This window comes from Scyliorhinus canicula, chromosome 23, assembly GCF_902713615.1.
Source record: "Scyliorhinus canicula chromosome 23, sScyCan1.1, whole genome shotgun sequence".
Taxonomy (NCBI): Eukaryota; Metazoa; Chordata; class Chondrichthyes; order Carcharhiniformes; family Scyliorhinidae; genus Scyliorhinus; species Scyliorhinus canicula.
In genome coordinates, this window is record NC_052168.1 from 18142624 (window position 1) to 18158866 (window position 16243).

General features: G+C 46.8%; 1 protein-coding gene across 3 annotated transcripts in view; it reads left to right on the plus strand.

The window, feature by feature from the left end:
- Positions 1 to 16243, plus strand: part of LOC119956444 (protein FAM227A-like) — an 87983-nt gene that overhangs the window by 42140 nt on the left and 29600 nt on the right. For all 3 annotated transcript variants that reach the window (XM_038783689.1, XM_038783688.1, XM_038783691.1), the window contains 3 exons: positions 4662 to 4778; positions 5563 to 5657; positions 11652 to 11784. In XM_038783689.1, the coding sequence (XP_038639617.1) occupies positions 4662 to 4778; positions 5563 to 5657; positions 11652 to 11784 (345 nt within the window). The remainder of the gene's footprint in view (positions 1 to 4661; positions 4779 to 5562; positions 5658 to 11651; positions 11785 to 16243) is intronic.

The window sequence follows — 16243 nt, forward strand, 5'->3', positions numbered from 1 at the left end:
CTCCTGGCACTAAACATAGAAACATAGAAAATAGAGGCAGGAGGAGGCCATTCAGCCCTTTGAATCTGCTCTGCCATTCATTATGATCATGGCTGATCGGCAAGTTCAATATCCTGATCCCGCCTTTCCCCCATGTGCCTTGAAAAGAGCTAAATCTGACTCCTTGAAATTACACAATGTTTTGGCCTTAACTACTTTCTGTGATCGCGAATTCCACAGATTCAACACTCTCTGGGTGAAGAAATTTCTCCTCACCTCAGTCCTTAAAGGTTTAGCCCTTATACTCAAACTTTGACCCCTAGTTCTGGACTCCCCCACCATCGGGAACATTCTTTCTGAATCTACCCTGTCAATACTGTTAGAATTTTGTAAGTTTCTATGAGACCCCGCCACTCACTCTTCTAAACTCCGATGAATATAATCCTGACCGATTCAATCTCTCCTCATATGATAGTCCCACCATCCCAGGAATCAGCCTGGTAAACCTTCGCTGACCTCCCTCCATAGCAAGAACATCCTTCCTCAGATAAAGACACCAAAACGGCACACAGTACTCCAGGTGTGGCTTCACCAATGATATAATGATCTTTATTGTCACACGTAGGCTTACATTAACACTGCAATGAAGTTACTGTGAAAAGCCCCGAGTCGCCACATTCCGGCGCCTGTTCGGGTACACTGAGGGAGAATTCAAAATGTCCAATTCACCTAACAAACACGTCCTTCAGGACTTGTGGGAGGAAACCGGAGCACCCGGAGCAAACCCACACAGACACGGGGAGAATTTGCAGACTCCGCACAGACAGTGACCCAAGCCAGGAATCGAACCTGGGACCCTGGCATGTGAAGCTATAGTGCTAACCACTATGCTACCGTGCGGCCTGGAATGCCCTATACAATTGCAGTAAAACATCTCTATCCCTATACTCAAATCCTCTCCCTATGAAGGCCAACATACCATTTGCCTTCTTTACTGCCTGCTGTACCTGCACGCTTACTTTCAGCGACTGATGTACAAGGATACCAAGGTCTCGCTGAGTATCCACCTCTTTCAATTTATACCTATTTAAATAATAATCTGCCTTCCTATTTTTGCTACAAAAGTAGATAACCTCATATTTATCCACATTATACTGCATCTGCCATGCATGTGCCCACTCGCTCCAAATGACACTGAAGGATCTATGCATCCGCCTCACAGCTCACCCTCCCACCCAACTTTGTATCATCTGCAAATTTGGAGATAAAACATTTACTTCCCTCGTCCAAATCATTAATATATAATGTGAACAGTTGGGATCCTAACACAGACCCCTACGGCACTAGAGGGACAAAAACCTGCGCAGAACTCTCCTTTCTTCTCTGAGTCCACCTACACCCAGGGAAGCTGGGAGTGGACATGATCCATTCCCCAAAGGCTCTCTATGATAGCTAACTATCACGAGTGGATCACTGAACACTCCTCCTCGATTCTACCAATGTTTCCTTTGAGGTTGCAACTTTCTCCATATATACATTATGGATACTAGGCTGCTTTGACAATCTGGGATCTTTAAGAAAAGTGTGTTTTATCAAATGACTGCAGTGATGTGATTGTGTGGGTAGAGCTGGAATGTGTTTCGGCTTTTCACTTTGGTTCTGAGCTGGAAGCTCTTTTTGGCTCTGTGTTTTAGTTTCGCTTTCAGTAGGAGAGCTGCATTCAAACCAAGCAGATGTATACTGGTCTCTCTCTATGTTAAACAAGGTGTTTAGATCACTTGATCATTTCAAAGTGATAACTGTTCTCCGCAGAGAATTCAAAGCTGCTGTCTTTGTTAAAAAGTGTTTTGACTTATGGATGCTGTTAGGAAAGTTACTAATGGTTACCTATAGAGTACTGTATCTTTTTGGGGGGTTGGTAGTTGCAAGATGTTTACTGTGGGTTTTTAAAATGTTAACTGGATTCATAGAATAAACATTGTTTTGTTTTAAAAGTACTTTAGATCTCTCTTACTTCACACCTGTAAAGTGGGCCCTTGTGCTCCCCGTAACCAAAATCTATTAAAAGTTGTGGGTCAGATGAACGCCATGATATACTTTGGTGTTCTCTAAACCCCGGCCCACAACACTACCCATAGCCCAATATTTGACACATCCATTTTGAGAATAAACTCTTTAGGCAAATCCAGAACGTTTCTGGGACTGAACAGAGATATGGCATCCCAGGGGTTTCTGAATGCTGTTTCCTCTCCATCAGATTGCATTCTGGTCCTGAAATTTGAGAGGATTTGGCACCCTGGTGGTGAACTCCGGGATAGTTGCTAAAATTGCCCCTTAGAGACCAAAAGATGTGTAGGTTCGGTGGGATTATGGGGGTGGGGCTGCCTAGGGAGAGTACTCTCTCAGAGGGTCAGTGCAGGAAAAGATTGGCAAGGTAAAATGTGGGTCCATTACCAGTGGAGATCAGAGCGTTGAATCATGGAGAATAGGGAAATGGTGGAGAGACGCAGCAATTACTTTGTGCCTGTCTTCAGGGAGGAAATGCTCGGGAACCAAGGGACTTGTGAAAATGAGGAACTGAAATAAATTGCTATTAAAAAGAGGTAGTACTTGAAAAATTAATTAAATTGAAGGGGACAATCCCCTGAACTGGATGAAGCTACTTCCCCGAGTGTTGAAGGATGTGGTTATACAGGCAGTGGACGCATTAGTGGTTATTTTTCAAATTTCTATAGATTTTGGAAAGGATCCTGCGGAGTGGAAAACAGCAAGTGTAACCCCACTATTTAAGAAGGGAGGGAGTGAGAAAACGGAGAACTCGCGGGCCTTTTAGGTTGACGTCAGTAGCAGGGAAAATGTTGGATCTTTACAGTAGATGTGGGCCAGAATCTTCCGGCCGTAGCCGGCGGCAGGATCCTCTGTTTCCCACCGACGGCGAACTCCCGCTGGGAGTTTCCTGGTGGCAGGAGGTGCTCACAACGGGAAACCCTGTTGACAGTGGTGGGACGTGAAGACTCCGTCGCCAGTCAATGACGGGTCACCTCCACTGACGCGATACACGCCCCCCCGCGGGAGGGAAAATCCCACCCTTGATAACCAGACAATTCAAATATATTTATCTGATTGGACAGAGTGAACATGGAGTTATGAAAAATCATGTTTGGCAAACCTTTTGGAGTTTTATGAGGAAGTTACTTGTAGCACAGATAAAGGGGAAACCAGTGGATGGGTGTATTTGGATTTACAGAAGGCTTTTGATAAAGTCCCATACAGGAAAGGTAGCAAAATTAGAGGACATGGGATTGGGCTGATAAACTGGTATAGATTGAGAATTGGGTAACATACAGACGGCAAAGAATTGGAATAAACGGATGATTCTCAGGATCGCAGGCCATTACCCGCGGGGTACTGCAAGGATCAGTACTGAGGCTACAGCTGTTCACAATCTATACAAATGAATTGGATGTTGCAATTCAAGATTCTAGCTGAGTTGACTTCAGCATTAATGAAAATGAATGAAATGAAAATCGCTTATTGTCACAAGTAGTTCACAAGTCATTAAGTAGTCGGTTTTGCGATTCCATTGTTCTGTAGTTTGGCGGAGAACTTCCCAGTTCTATTTTCAGCCGCGGTCTTTGCGGACTTGGTTGATTTCCACAGTCAGAGAGCGAGATTGAGATGTACCTGCGAAATGGCTACTGTTGTGTGCTTGCTAGCTTTTACTTTAGTGTCAAACTTCCAGCCCTTGTGCATGTGTGTTTACATAAGGGGCACACAGTAGTTTATGTACATGCCCTCTGCTGAAAAACCCTCTAATTTTCTCTCACTTCTGTCTACCTCTCTGCCTCCCTTTCTCCATCTGCACCTGCCCTGTCTCCCGCCCTTCCTTCTTCATCGTCCCCACTCCTTGTTCGGCTCCCTTTACCATCCTTTCTCTCCTCATTTTTCTTTCCCTTTTCTCTCGCTCTCTCTTCCCTCTTGTCTCACTTCTCCCTCTCTTCCCCTCCTCTTCCCCTTCCACTTCTCTGCAGTTTGTTCATAGAATTTACAGTGCAGAAGGAGGTCATTTGGCTCATCAAGTCTGCATCAGCCCCTGGAAAGGGCACCTTCATTAAGCCCGTACCTCCACCCTATCCCCATAAACCAGTAACTCCACCTAACCTTTAACCTCCACCTAATCTGCACATCTTTGGACTGTGGGAAGAAACTGGAGCACCCGGAGGAAACCCACGCACACACGGGGAGAATGTGCAGACTCCGCACAGACAGTGATCCAAGGGTATCGAACCTGGGACCCTGGAGCTGTGAAGCAACTGTGCTAACCACTGTGCTACCATGCCTCTCCCCTCCCTTGCCCCACAACACTCTCCCTTTTCCCACTTCACTTCCCCTCCCAACCCCTCAATCCCCCTTCCCCCTTCCTCTCCCCTACCCTCGCTCCCCCTAATCCCACTTTCCCACCCCCCTCCACTGTCCTCAACCCCTATTCTGTCTCTACCCCATCTCTCCCTTTCTCTCTCTCTTTGTCCTGCCTCTCTCTCTACCACTCCAGTCTCTCTACCCTTTCTCCCTCCTCCACTTTGCCCTCTCTCTTTGTCTCTCATCGGATCGCCGTGTCTGGCTGACCCAATCCAAATCCCAATGTCCCCTAATCCATAATGAGCCTCATTTCTTTTTTCCAGGAATGTGTCCAATACCAAGAGTTTATAATAACTGGAATTACGACGTCTTACTGCCACAGGAGGTGAAAGATATGAAATCCCGGACAACAAAAGACACAGAGCACGATAAAAAAAAGGGTAAAGAGGAGGGGAGAGGGAGGGAGGGAAGGTTGGGGGGGGGGGGGGGGGGGTAAATAAGAGGGAGAGGAGAGAATGGGGAGGGGAGACAGTGGCGATGGGTTAAAGGAAGTGGGACGAGGGAGGGAGAAAGCATGTGGAGGGAAGGGAGAAAGGGGAAGGGGAGAAGGGGGCGGGTAGCGAGGTGAAGTATGGGGATGAGAGAGGAGAAGAGGGAGGGAAAGAAAGAGGGTGGGAGGGAGAAGGTAGAGGAAGGGCGAAGGGCAAAGTGGAGACAGAGAAAAAGGGGAGGGGAGAGGTAGGGTAGGAGAAGGGGGAGGGGAGAGGAGGATAGGAAGGGAACGATGGGGAGGGAGAGAGGACTTGGTGAGGGGGGAGAAGCCATGGGAGAGGGTGGGAGAACGAGAGGGGTAAGGGTAGAAAGAAGTGGAGTAGGAGAAGGATCTGGAGAGAGAAGGAATGGATTGAGAAAGAAAGGGGAAAAGAGCAGTGTGTGAGGGAGGGGAGGAGGAGAGAGAAAGGGATGGAGAAGAGGAGAGGGAGTTGGAGAGGGAGAGAGAGCTGGAGACAGCAAGGTAGCAGGAGCGAAGGTGTGAGGGAGAGGACATCAATTGAAATGACTCTGTCTCAATCCCTTATTTCCTCAGCATTTCCAATTTGAGAATGTCAAGCCTTACTGTTTGAGTTATTTAATTAACTATTTGAACGAGCATTCAGTGCGTGAAGGGACAGCCTACAAAAGTACACTTTCCATCCAAAATCACTGGATTTATCTCTATTGCAGGAGCAAATCTGTCCCTGACTGACGTTCATTGGCTTCCCAGCGACAGCTGTGATTCCGAAACCACGGAATCCTCCTTGTCATCCAGCAGCAGCGAGGTGAGTGGGGAGGAAATAAAGACTATCCAAGCTGTGGCGTTATTATAACTATCAGTACTGCAAGGGTTAATGAAGTGTCAAGAGTAGCCACTAGAGGGAGCTACAGTCACAACTATATAAGGCAGTGATGCTAAGCCTTGTGGGAGAGTATGTGCAGGGGTTAGATAGCTAGAGTCAGAAGTACAGACAGTGTAAGTGAGAGCAGATCATAGTTTAAACCAGTAGTGAGATTAGCTGTAGAGTGTAGTTTAGATGTTATTAATCAAATGTATATTGTTTAGGAATGCGTGTCGAATCCAAGTTAGTAGTGTTAATAAATTTAGAATTTTGTTTAAGTTAAAACTATTTTATGTTCTTTGTGAGCACTACACCAACCATCCTGAAATAAACAACACAAAGAACACCACACAGGCTGTGGAGGCCAAGTCACTGAGTAAGATGGGGACCAGGACAGTATTCCAAATGTGATCCAGCCAAGGTTCTGTACAACTTCTTTGCTTTTCAGTTTTATCCCTCGGGAAATAAACTCCAGAGCTTTGTTGACTTTTTTTATGGCCTCATTAACCTGTCACTACTTTTATTGATTTATGTCTCTGTATCTCCAGATCTCTCTCTGTTCCTCTAGCCCAGTTCAACACTGATTTTCCAGAGAGTCCCTGGCTCCTATTCCTCTGGCCTAAATGAACCACCTCACACACCTACATCTAGCAGCGGGGAGCAGAGTACAGAACAGACAGGCCCTAATGTTAATCAGCAGGCCATGCTGATTTGACAGCAGCACCACCACCATTTTTCTGAATCGAAAGAGGTTCTGCACCGTCAGCGGGGGGTCCCCATGTGGGACATCGTGCCGATGAGCACCCGTTATCCTGACGACTGTTGCGATTCCTTCATTCTGCGGTGGTTCCATTTAATCACACAGCAAGTGGGCAGCACGGTAGCATTGTGGATAGCACAATCGCTTCACAGCTCCAAGGTGCCAGGTTCGATTCCGGCTTGGGTCACTGTCTGTGCGGAGTCTGCACATCCTCCCCATGTGTGCGTGGGTTTCCTCCGGGTGCTCCGGTTTCCTCCCACAGTCCAAAGATGTGCAGGTTAGGTGGATCCTTAGTGTCCAAAATTGCCCTTAGTGTTGGGTGGGGTTGCTGGGTTATGGCGATAGGGTGGAGGTGTTAACCTTGGGTAGGGTGCTCTTTCCAAGAGCTGGTGCAGACTCGATGGGCCGAATGGCCTCCTTCTGCACTGTAAATTCTATGAAGTCAAGGCTATTGGGTAAAAAGCATTATCTACTCACGACATGGTTCGTGACTCTGTGGTCCGCAACCCATTGTTAAGAACCCCACTGATGTTCAGAAGTTCAGAAGATGTATAGGAGCAGGATTAGGCCATTTGGCCCATCGAGTCTGCTCCGCTATTCAATCATGGCTGATCTCATCCTGGCCTTAACTCCACCCTCCTGCCCATTCTCCATAACCCTTCAACCCTTGGGGCAGCAGGGTAGCATGGTGGTTAGCATAAATGCTTCACAGCTCCAGGGTCCCAGGTTCGATTCCCGGCTGGGTCGCTGTCTGTGTGGAGTCTGCACGTCCTCCCCCTGTGTGCGTGGGTTTCCTCCGGGTGCTCCGGTTTCCTCCCACAGTCCAAAGATGTGCGGGTTAGGTGGATTGGCCATGCTAAATTGCCCGTAGTGTCCTAATAAAATGTAAGGTTAAGGGGGGGGGGGTTGTTGGGTTGCGGGTATGGGGTGGATACGTGGGTTTGAGTGTGGTGATCATGGCTCGGCACAACATTGAGGGCCGAAGGGCCTGTTCTGTGCTGTACTGTTCTATGTTCTAACCCATCTGTCCAACTCCTCCTCCACTGTCCCAGGATCCACCACACTCTCCAGTAGCGAATTCCACAGATTCACAACCCTTTGGGAGAAGTAGTTTCTGCTCATCTCTGTTTTAAATTTGCTACCTCTTATCCTGAGGCTGTGACTTCTCATTCTAGAATGCCCCAGGAGAGGATGCAACCGCTCCACGTCTACTTTATCCATACCTTTTATCATCTACATTCAATGCAAGGGTATCCCAAAACCCAGAAGGGTAACTTGGAAGACTGGTTTATAGAGTCATAGAATTTACAGTGCAGAAGGAGGCCATTTGGCCCATCGAGTCTGCACCGGCTCTTGGAAAGAGCACCCTACCCAAGCCCACACCTGCACCCTATCCCCATAACACAGTAACCCCATCCAACACTAAGGGCAATTTTGGACACTAAGGGCAATTTATCATGGCCAATCCACCTAACCTGCACATCTTTGGACTGTGGGAGGAAACCGGAGCACCTGGAGGAAACCCACGCACACACGGGGAGAACGTGCAGACTCCACACAGGCAGTGACCCAGCTGGGAATCGAACCTGGGACCCTGGAGCTGTGAAGCAATTGCGCTATCCACAATGCTACCGTGGTGCATGTTTTCAATTTGGTATACTGTGAGAAAACTATGTGAACCAGGGAGTTGTGTGAACAATTAATGAAGAATATTTATTAACTTAAAAAGCAAACTACAAGAAGGACACTACACCACGTAAGTACACTGATGGCTATACATACATAGAATTACAGGAAATATCCGCTTGCTTCCAACTACCTATGTTCCCTGAACTCTGAGTCACCCCTTTGTTCACAAACAACATCCAAGATTATATAACTCTTAAGAGCTATACCCAGCAAATAATTACCACGCACAGGTTATGTGGCCACATTTGGGGAAAACCGTCTTCAGTTTCAGCGGACGAAATCTGCTTGGTTCAGTGTTTGATCTTTACCGGCTGACTGTTTGCCAGAAGGGCTTGGAGGCTTTGGAGACAGTACAGAAAAGATTACCAGGATGTTGCCTGGTATGGAGGTATAGCTATGAGGAGAGATTGAATAAACTGGGATTGTTCTCCCTGGAGAGTCGGAGGCTGAGGGGCGACCTGATAGAAGTTCATAAAATTATTAGGGGTATAGGCAGGGTGAACAGTTGGAGGTTTTTTCCCAGGGCGGAAATGACAATCACAAGGGGGCACAAGTTCAAGGTGAGGGGGGAAAGGTTCAGCGGAGATGTGCAGGGGATAGTGGCCTGGAATGCACTGTCAAACGAGGTGGTTGAGGCAGATAGGTTAGCGACTTTTAAGACTTATTTGGATAGGCACATGAACAGATGGGATATAGAAGAATACAGGCAGTTGGTCTAATAGGACATATGATCGGCGCAGGCGTGGAGGGCTGAAGGGCCTGTTTCTGAGCTGTATTCTTTGTAAGGGGCCGAAGATTTAGAGGAGATTTGAAGAAAAACATTTTCAACCAGTGGGTGGTGGGAATGTGGAACTCGCTGCCTGAAAGGCTGGTAGAAACAGGAATCCTCAACATTTAAGAAGCATTTCGATGAGCACTTGAAACATAAGAACATAAGAACTAGGAGCAGGAGTAGGCCATCTGGCCCCTCGAGCCTGCTCCGCCATTCAATGAGATCATGGCTGATCTTTTGTGGACTCAGCTCCACTTTCCGGCCCGAACACCATAACCCTTAATCCCTTTATTCTTCAAAAAACTATCTATCTTTACCTTAAAAACATTTAATGAAGGAGCCTCAACTGCTTCACTGGGCAAGGAATTCCATAGATTCACAACCCTTTGGGTGAAGAAGTTCCTCCTAAACTCAGTTCCTAAATCTACTTCCCCTTATTTTGAGGCTATGTCCCCTAGTTCTGCTGTCACCCGCCAGTGGAAACAACCTGCCCGCATCTATCCTATCTATTCCCTTCATAATTTTAAATGTTTCTATAAGATCCCCCCTCATCCTTCTAAATTCCAACGAGTACAGTCCCAGTCTACTCAACCTCTCCTCATAATCCAACCCCTTCAGCTCTGGGATTAACCTAGTGAATCTCCTCTGCACACCCTCCAGCGCCAGTACGTCCTTTCTCAAGTAAGGAGACCAAAACTGAACACAATACTCCAGGTGTGGCCGCACTAACACCTTATACAATTGCAACATAACCTCCCTAGTCTTAAACTCCATCCCTCAAGCAATGAAGGAACAAAATTCCATTTGCCTTCTTAATCACCTGTTGCACTTGTAAACCAACCTTCTGTGACTCATGCACTAGTACACCCAAGTCTCTCTGAACAGCGGCATGCTTTAATATTTTATCGTTTAAATAATAATCCCGTTTGCTGTTATTCCTACCAAAATGGATAACCTCACATTTGTCCAACATTGTATTCCATCTGCCAGACCCGAGCCCATTCACTTAACCTATCCAAATCCCTCTGCAGACTTCCAGTATCCTCTGCACTTTTCGCTTTACCACTCATCTTAGTGTCATCTGCAAACTTGGACACATTGCCCTTGGTCCCCAACTCCAAATCATCAATGTAAATTGTGAACAATTGTGGGCCCAACACGGATCCCTGAGGGACACCACTAGCTACTGATTGCCAACCAGAGAAACACCCATTTATCCCAACTCTTTGCTTTCTATTAATTAACCAATCCTCTATCCATGCTACTACTTTACCCTTAATGCCGTGCATCTTTATCTTATGCAGCAACCTTTTGTGTGGCACCTTGTCAAAGGCTTTCTGGAAATCCAGATATACCACATCCATCGGCTCCCCGTTATCTACTGCACTGGTAATGTCCTCAAAAAATTCCACTAAATTAGTTAGGCATGACCTGCCTTTTACGAACCCATGCTGCGTCTGCCCAATGGGACAATTTCTATCCAGATGCCTCGCAATTTCTTCCTTGATAATAGATTCCAGCATCTTCCCTATTACCGAAGTTAAACTCACTGGCCTATAATTTCCTGCTTTCTGCCTACCTCCTTTTTTAAACAGTGGCGTCACGTTTGCTAATTTCCAATCCACCGGGACCACCTAGTGAATTTAGTGAGTCTAGTGAATTTTGGTAAATTATCACTAGTGCATCTGCAATTTCCCTAGCCATCTCTTTTAGCACTCTGGGATGCATTCCATCAGGGCCAGGAGACTTGTCTACCTTTAGCCCCATTAGCTTGCCCATCACTCCCTCCTTAGTGATAACAATCCTCTCAAGGTCCTCACCTGTCATAGCCTCATTTCTATCAGTCGCTGGCATGTTATTTGTGTCTTCCACTGTGAAGACCGACCCAAAAAACCTGTTCAGTTCCTCAGCCATTTCCTCATTTCCCATTATTAAAACTCCCTTCTCATCCTCTAAAGGACCAATATTTACCTTAGCCACTCTTTTTGTCTTATATATTTGTAAAAACTTTTACTGTCTGTTTTTATATTCTGAGCAAGTTTACTCTCATACTCTATCTTACTCTTCTTTATAGCTTTTTTAGTAGCTTTCTGTTGCCCCCTAAAGATTTCCCAGTCCTCTAATCTCCCAGCAATCTTTGCCACTTTATATGCTTTTTCCTTCAATTTGATACTCTCCCTTATTTCCTTAGATATCCACGGTCGATTTTCCCTCTTTCTTCCGTCCTTCCTTTTTGTTGGTATAAACCTTTGCTGAGCACTGTGAAAAATCGCTTGGAAGGTTCTCCACTGTTCCTCAACTGTTCCACCATAAAGTCTTAGCTCCCAGTCTACCTTAGCTAGTTCTTCTCTCATCCCCTTGTAATCTCCTTTGTTTAAACACAAACCACTAGTATTTGATTTTACTTTCTCACCCTCCATCTGTATTTTAAATTCCACCATATTGTGATCGCTCCTTCCGAGAGGATCCCTAACTATGAGATCATGAATCAATCCTGTCTCATTACACAGGACAAGATCTAGGACCGCTTGTTCCCTCGTAGGTTCCATTACACCCATGGCATGCAAGGCTAGGAACCAAGCGCTGGAAAATGGGATTAGAATAGATAGGTGCTTTATGGCAGATGCACGTGATGGGCCGAAGGACTTCTTTATTGTGTTGTAAAGCTCCAAGATTCTAAACTATGACTAAATAATGCTCTTTTGACCTTGCTCAGCTCAAGATATCTTTCCACATGTCCGTGGATTCAGAAAGCTCTTCTGTTAAAATGAACAATATCTCCAGTGTTCAGCTCAAATCGTCTATGGAACCCAGTAACCAACATCTCGCCAAGTCATCCAGCTCTCTCAGTGAGTTATGGAAATGTGTTTGCTAATGGCCTGTAACTATCTCAGTGAGTCTTGTGCAACAAATAGTTAATTAAAGCGACAATACTGCGGGTGCTGGAATCCTGAAATGAAGACAGAGACTGTTGGAAAGAAGCAGGCAGTATCTGTGGGGAATTATAGAATCATAGAATTTACAGTGCACAAGGAGGCCATTCGGCCCATCGGGTCTGCACCGGCCCTTGAAAAGAGCACTCTACTTAAGCCCACACCTCCACCCTGTCCCTGTAACCCCATCCATTCTTTTTGGACACTAAGGGGCAATTTAGCACGGCCAATCCACCTGACCTGCACATCTTTGGACTGTGAGAGGAAACCGGAGCACCCGGAGGAAACCCACGCAGACACGGGGCGGACGTGCAGACTCCGCACAGTCAACGGTTCGAGTCCTCCTGACTCTTCCACAGGCGCTGCCAGATCTGCTGAGCCTGTCCAGCGTTTTCTGTTTCTACAGTAACTATTTGTCTTTGGCTGCAGAAAGGCTCCTGACAAGTACACCACACTAAAAATGAATGCACTCTTTTCTCTTCCGTGCGACCTCTCAATCTTCCTCCCTCTTGCTTTGTGTGAGAATCACCCTTCTCTCCCTCTTTTTTTCCTCGCTCTCTCTCTCCTCCTCCTCCACCCATGGGACTAGATTGTTCGCATTCGGTGCGAGTGGCACAGTGTTGAGGATAGTGTTTGGCAACAGACTGCGCTTTGTGGAAAGTGGGTTGTGACAGCACCAAACCATTTGACAAAGACCCTGTCTCAGGTCAGAAAATGAAATGAAATGAAAATCGCTTATGGTCACGAGTAGGCTTCAAATGAAGTTACTGTGAAAAGCCCCTAGTCGCCACATTCCGGCGCCTGTTCGGGGAGGCCGGTACGGGAATTGAACCGTGCTACTGGCCTGCCTTGGTGTGCTTTCAAAGCCAGCTCTTTAGCCCTGTGCTAAACCAGCCCCGTAAGAGAGTTGTGAGCGAGGCTGGATTGTAATCCGAGGCAAAGATGACATTTTAGGATCAGATTCCTGTCAAACCATTGTCCCTCAAAGCATCTGTCCTATAGATCAGGGTTTTTCAAAGCTTGTGTCGTGACCCGTGGGTGGATCGCGGGCGGGTGTCAGAAGGGTCGCAGAGCTAGGGGTCCTGGTGTTCCCCCCTCCCAAAAATAGAATTGCTTCTCTCTACGCCCATCAGCCGCTAACACACAGTTTCCCCGACGGCAGCATCCAGGAGCCTGCAGGGAAAATCCTGCCTAAAATGTCACTTCATTCCTCTAGAGGGAGCAATTAACCAACGGAAGAAGGGGAAGAGAGAGACGCGAGTTATTATCTGACAGAAAGAGTAACAGAATGTGAGAGGTGAGAGGTTTCTGAGTGCCTCTTCGAAGTCAGAGTGAGGGGAGAGTTTGAAGCTTCGGGATCTTTTTTTGAAAACGATTGATTGCAGCTACTCCCTCAATCTCGTGGCATCTGAGCAATCTCCCCACTGAAACTGTGGTGTTTCATTTGCAGTTTGTTGCCTGTTGCTTTTCAGTTCCCTGGCCTGCCCAACGCAACCACCGCCCCCCCCCCCCCCCCAACCTGCACCCACCCAACTTGGCCACCTGCCCCTGCCTTTTCAGTTGCTCCCATGAACACATTCCGCTATCTCACCATTTGCCACCATTAGCACGGGTTGCGCAGTGGTTAGCACTGTTGCTTCACAGCTCCAGGGTCCCAGGTTCGATTCCCGGCTTGGGTCACTGTCTGTGCGGACGGTCTGCATGTTCTCCCCGTGTCTGCAAGGGATTCCTCCGGATACTCCGGTTTCCTCCCTCAGGTCCCGAAAGATATGCTTGTTAGGTGGATTGGCCATGGTAAATTGCCTTTAATGTCCAAAACAAAATAAAAATAAGGTTAGGTGGGGTTACTGCGTTACGGGGATAGGGTGGAAGTGTGGGCTGTAGTGGGATGCTCTTTCCAAGGGCTGGTGCAGACTCGATGGGTTGAATGGCCTCCTTCTGCACTGTAAATTCTATGATTTATCCCTTAATGGCACCATTAACGCAGCACGGTAGCATTGTGGATAGCACAATCGCTTCACAGCTCCAGGGTCCCAGTTTCGATTCCGGCTTGGGTCACTGTCTGTGCGGAGTCTGCACATCCTCCCTGTGTCTGCGTGGGTTTCCTCCGGGTGCTCCGGTTTCCTCCCACAGTCCAAAGATGTGCGGGTTAGGTGGATTGGCCATGATAAATTGCCCTTAGTGTCCAAAATTGCCCTTAGTGTTGGGTGGGGTTACTGAGTTATGGGGATAGGGTTGAGGTGTTCACCTTGGGTAGGGGGTATGGTGCTCTTTCCAAGAGCCGGTGCAGACTCGATGGGCCGAATGGCCTCCTTCTGCACTGTAAATTCTATGTATCTATGTATAGCCGGGATAAATTTGTCCATATCTCCTTTGCCCCAACCTATCCCTGGTCTTCTATTCTGCTCCGCCTCCTCCATACCCTTTCCAGGTTTTAATTCTGTACATTTCCACCTTGCTTCAGATATGTAGAAGGGTCATTTTGATCTGAAACGTTAACTTCATTTCTCTTCCACAGATGCTGCCAGACCTGCTGAGTTTATCCAGCATTTTCTCCATTATTGATGCACTGGGAATCATGTAATTAGATTCTGATTAGTGTAATAGAATCATGATTAAGTAATTGGATGTTGATTACTTATGCGATAAGATCCTGATTGTTGATTATTAAAATGGAGCCATTTCAGAATCCAAGTTTGTGCATGACACAAAAATAGACGGAAAGGCAAGTGGCAAGGGTCTACAGAGAAAGGTTGTGTGAGTGCGCAAAAACGTGGCAGATGGAACATAATTAAGGAAAATGGTAGAGGAATTGAGTTTCGGAGCCATGAGGTCATGTTGCAGTTGTACAAAACTCTGGTGCGGCCGCATTTGGAGTATTGCGTGCAGTTCTGGTCGCCACATTATAGGAAGGATGTGGAAGCATTGGAAAGGGTACAGAGGAGATTTACAAGAATGTTGCCTGGTATGGAGGGAAGATCATATGAGGAAAGGCTGAAGGACTTGAGGCTGTTTTCGTTAGAGAGAAGAAGGTTAAGAGGTGACTTAATTGAGGCATACAAGATGATCAGAGGATTAGATAGGGTGGACATCGATAGCCTTTTTCCTCGGATGGTGATGTCCAGCACGAGGGGACATAGCTTTAAATTGAGGGGAGGTAGATATAGGACAGATGTCAGAGGTAGGTTCTTTACTCAGAGAGTAGTAGGGGTGTGGAATGCCCTGCCTGCAAGAGTAGTGGACTCGCCAACATTAACGCATTCAAATGGTCATTGGATAGGCATATGGACGATAAGGGAATAGTGTAGAGGGACTTTAGAGGGGTTTCACAGGACTGTGCAACATCGTGGGCCGAAGGGCCTGTACTGCGCTGTAATGTTCTATGTTCTAATGTGAAGTTGTGCTCTTTGGTAGGAGAATAAAAGAGCGGAATATTATTTAAATGGAGAAGGGTCATTGGGGCATTGAGTATAAGAATTGGCAAGTCATGTTGCAGCTGTATAGAATCTTAGTTAGGCCACACTTGGAGTATAGTGTTCAATTCTGGTCGCCACACTACCAGAAGGATGTGGAGGATTTAGAGAGGGTGCAGAAGAGATTTACCAGGATGTTGCCTGGTATGGAGGGCATTAGCTATGAGGAGCGGTTGAATAAACTCAGTTTGTTCTCACGACGGTGGTTGAGGGGCGACCTGATAGAGGTCTACAAAATTATGAGGGGCATAGACAGAGTGGATCGTCAGAGGCTTTTCCCCAGGGTAGAGGGGTCAATTACTAGGGGGCATAGGTTTAAGGTGCGAGGGGCAAGGTTTAGAGGAGATGTACGAGGCAAGTTTTTTACACAGAGGGTAATGGGTGCCTGGAACTCGCTGCCGGAGGAGGTGGTGGAAGCAGGGACGATAGTGACATTTAAGGGGCATCTTGACAATTACATGAATAGGATGGAAACAGAGGGAAACGGACCCAGGAAGTGTAGAAGATTGTAGTTTAGTCGGCACGGGCTTGGAGGGCCGAAGGGCCTGTTCCTGTGCTGTACTTTTCTTTGTTCTTAAAGCTGTAGCGCCGAGGGAATTGGGGTGCATAAATGTCTCATGAAATGAATGAAAAAAATGAAAATCGCTTATTGTCACGAGTAGGCTTCAATGAAGTTACTGTGAAAATCCCCTAGTCGCCACATTCTGGCACCTGTTCGGGGAGGCTGGTACGGGAATTGAACCGTGCTGCTGGCCTGCTTGGTCTGCTTTAAAAGCCAGCGATTTAGCCCAGTGTGCTAAATCGTGCGCACAGTGTGCTGTATCATGCATAGATAACAGAAATCTAGCAAGGAATTTTGGGTCTTTATAGCTGAAGGAATAGAGTATAGAAGTGGGGAAGCG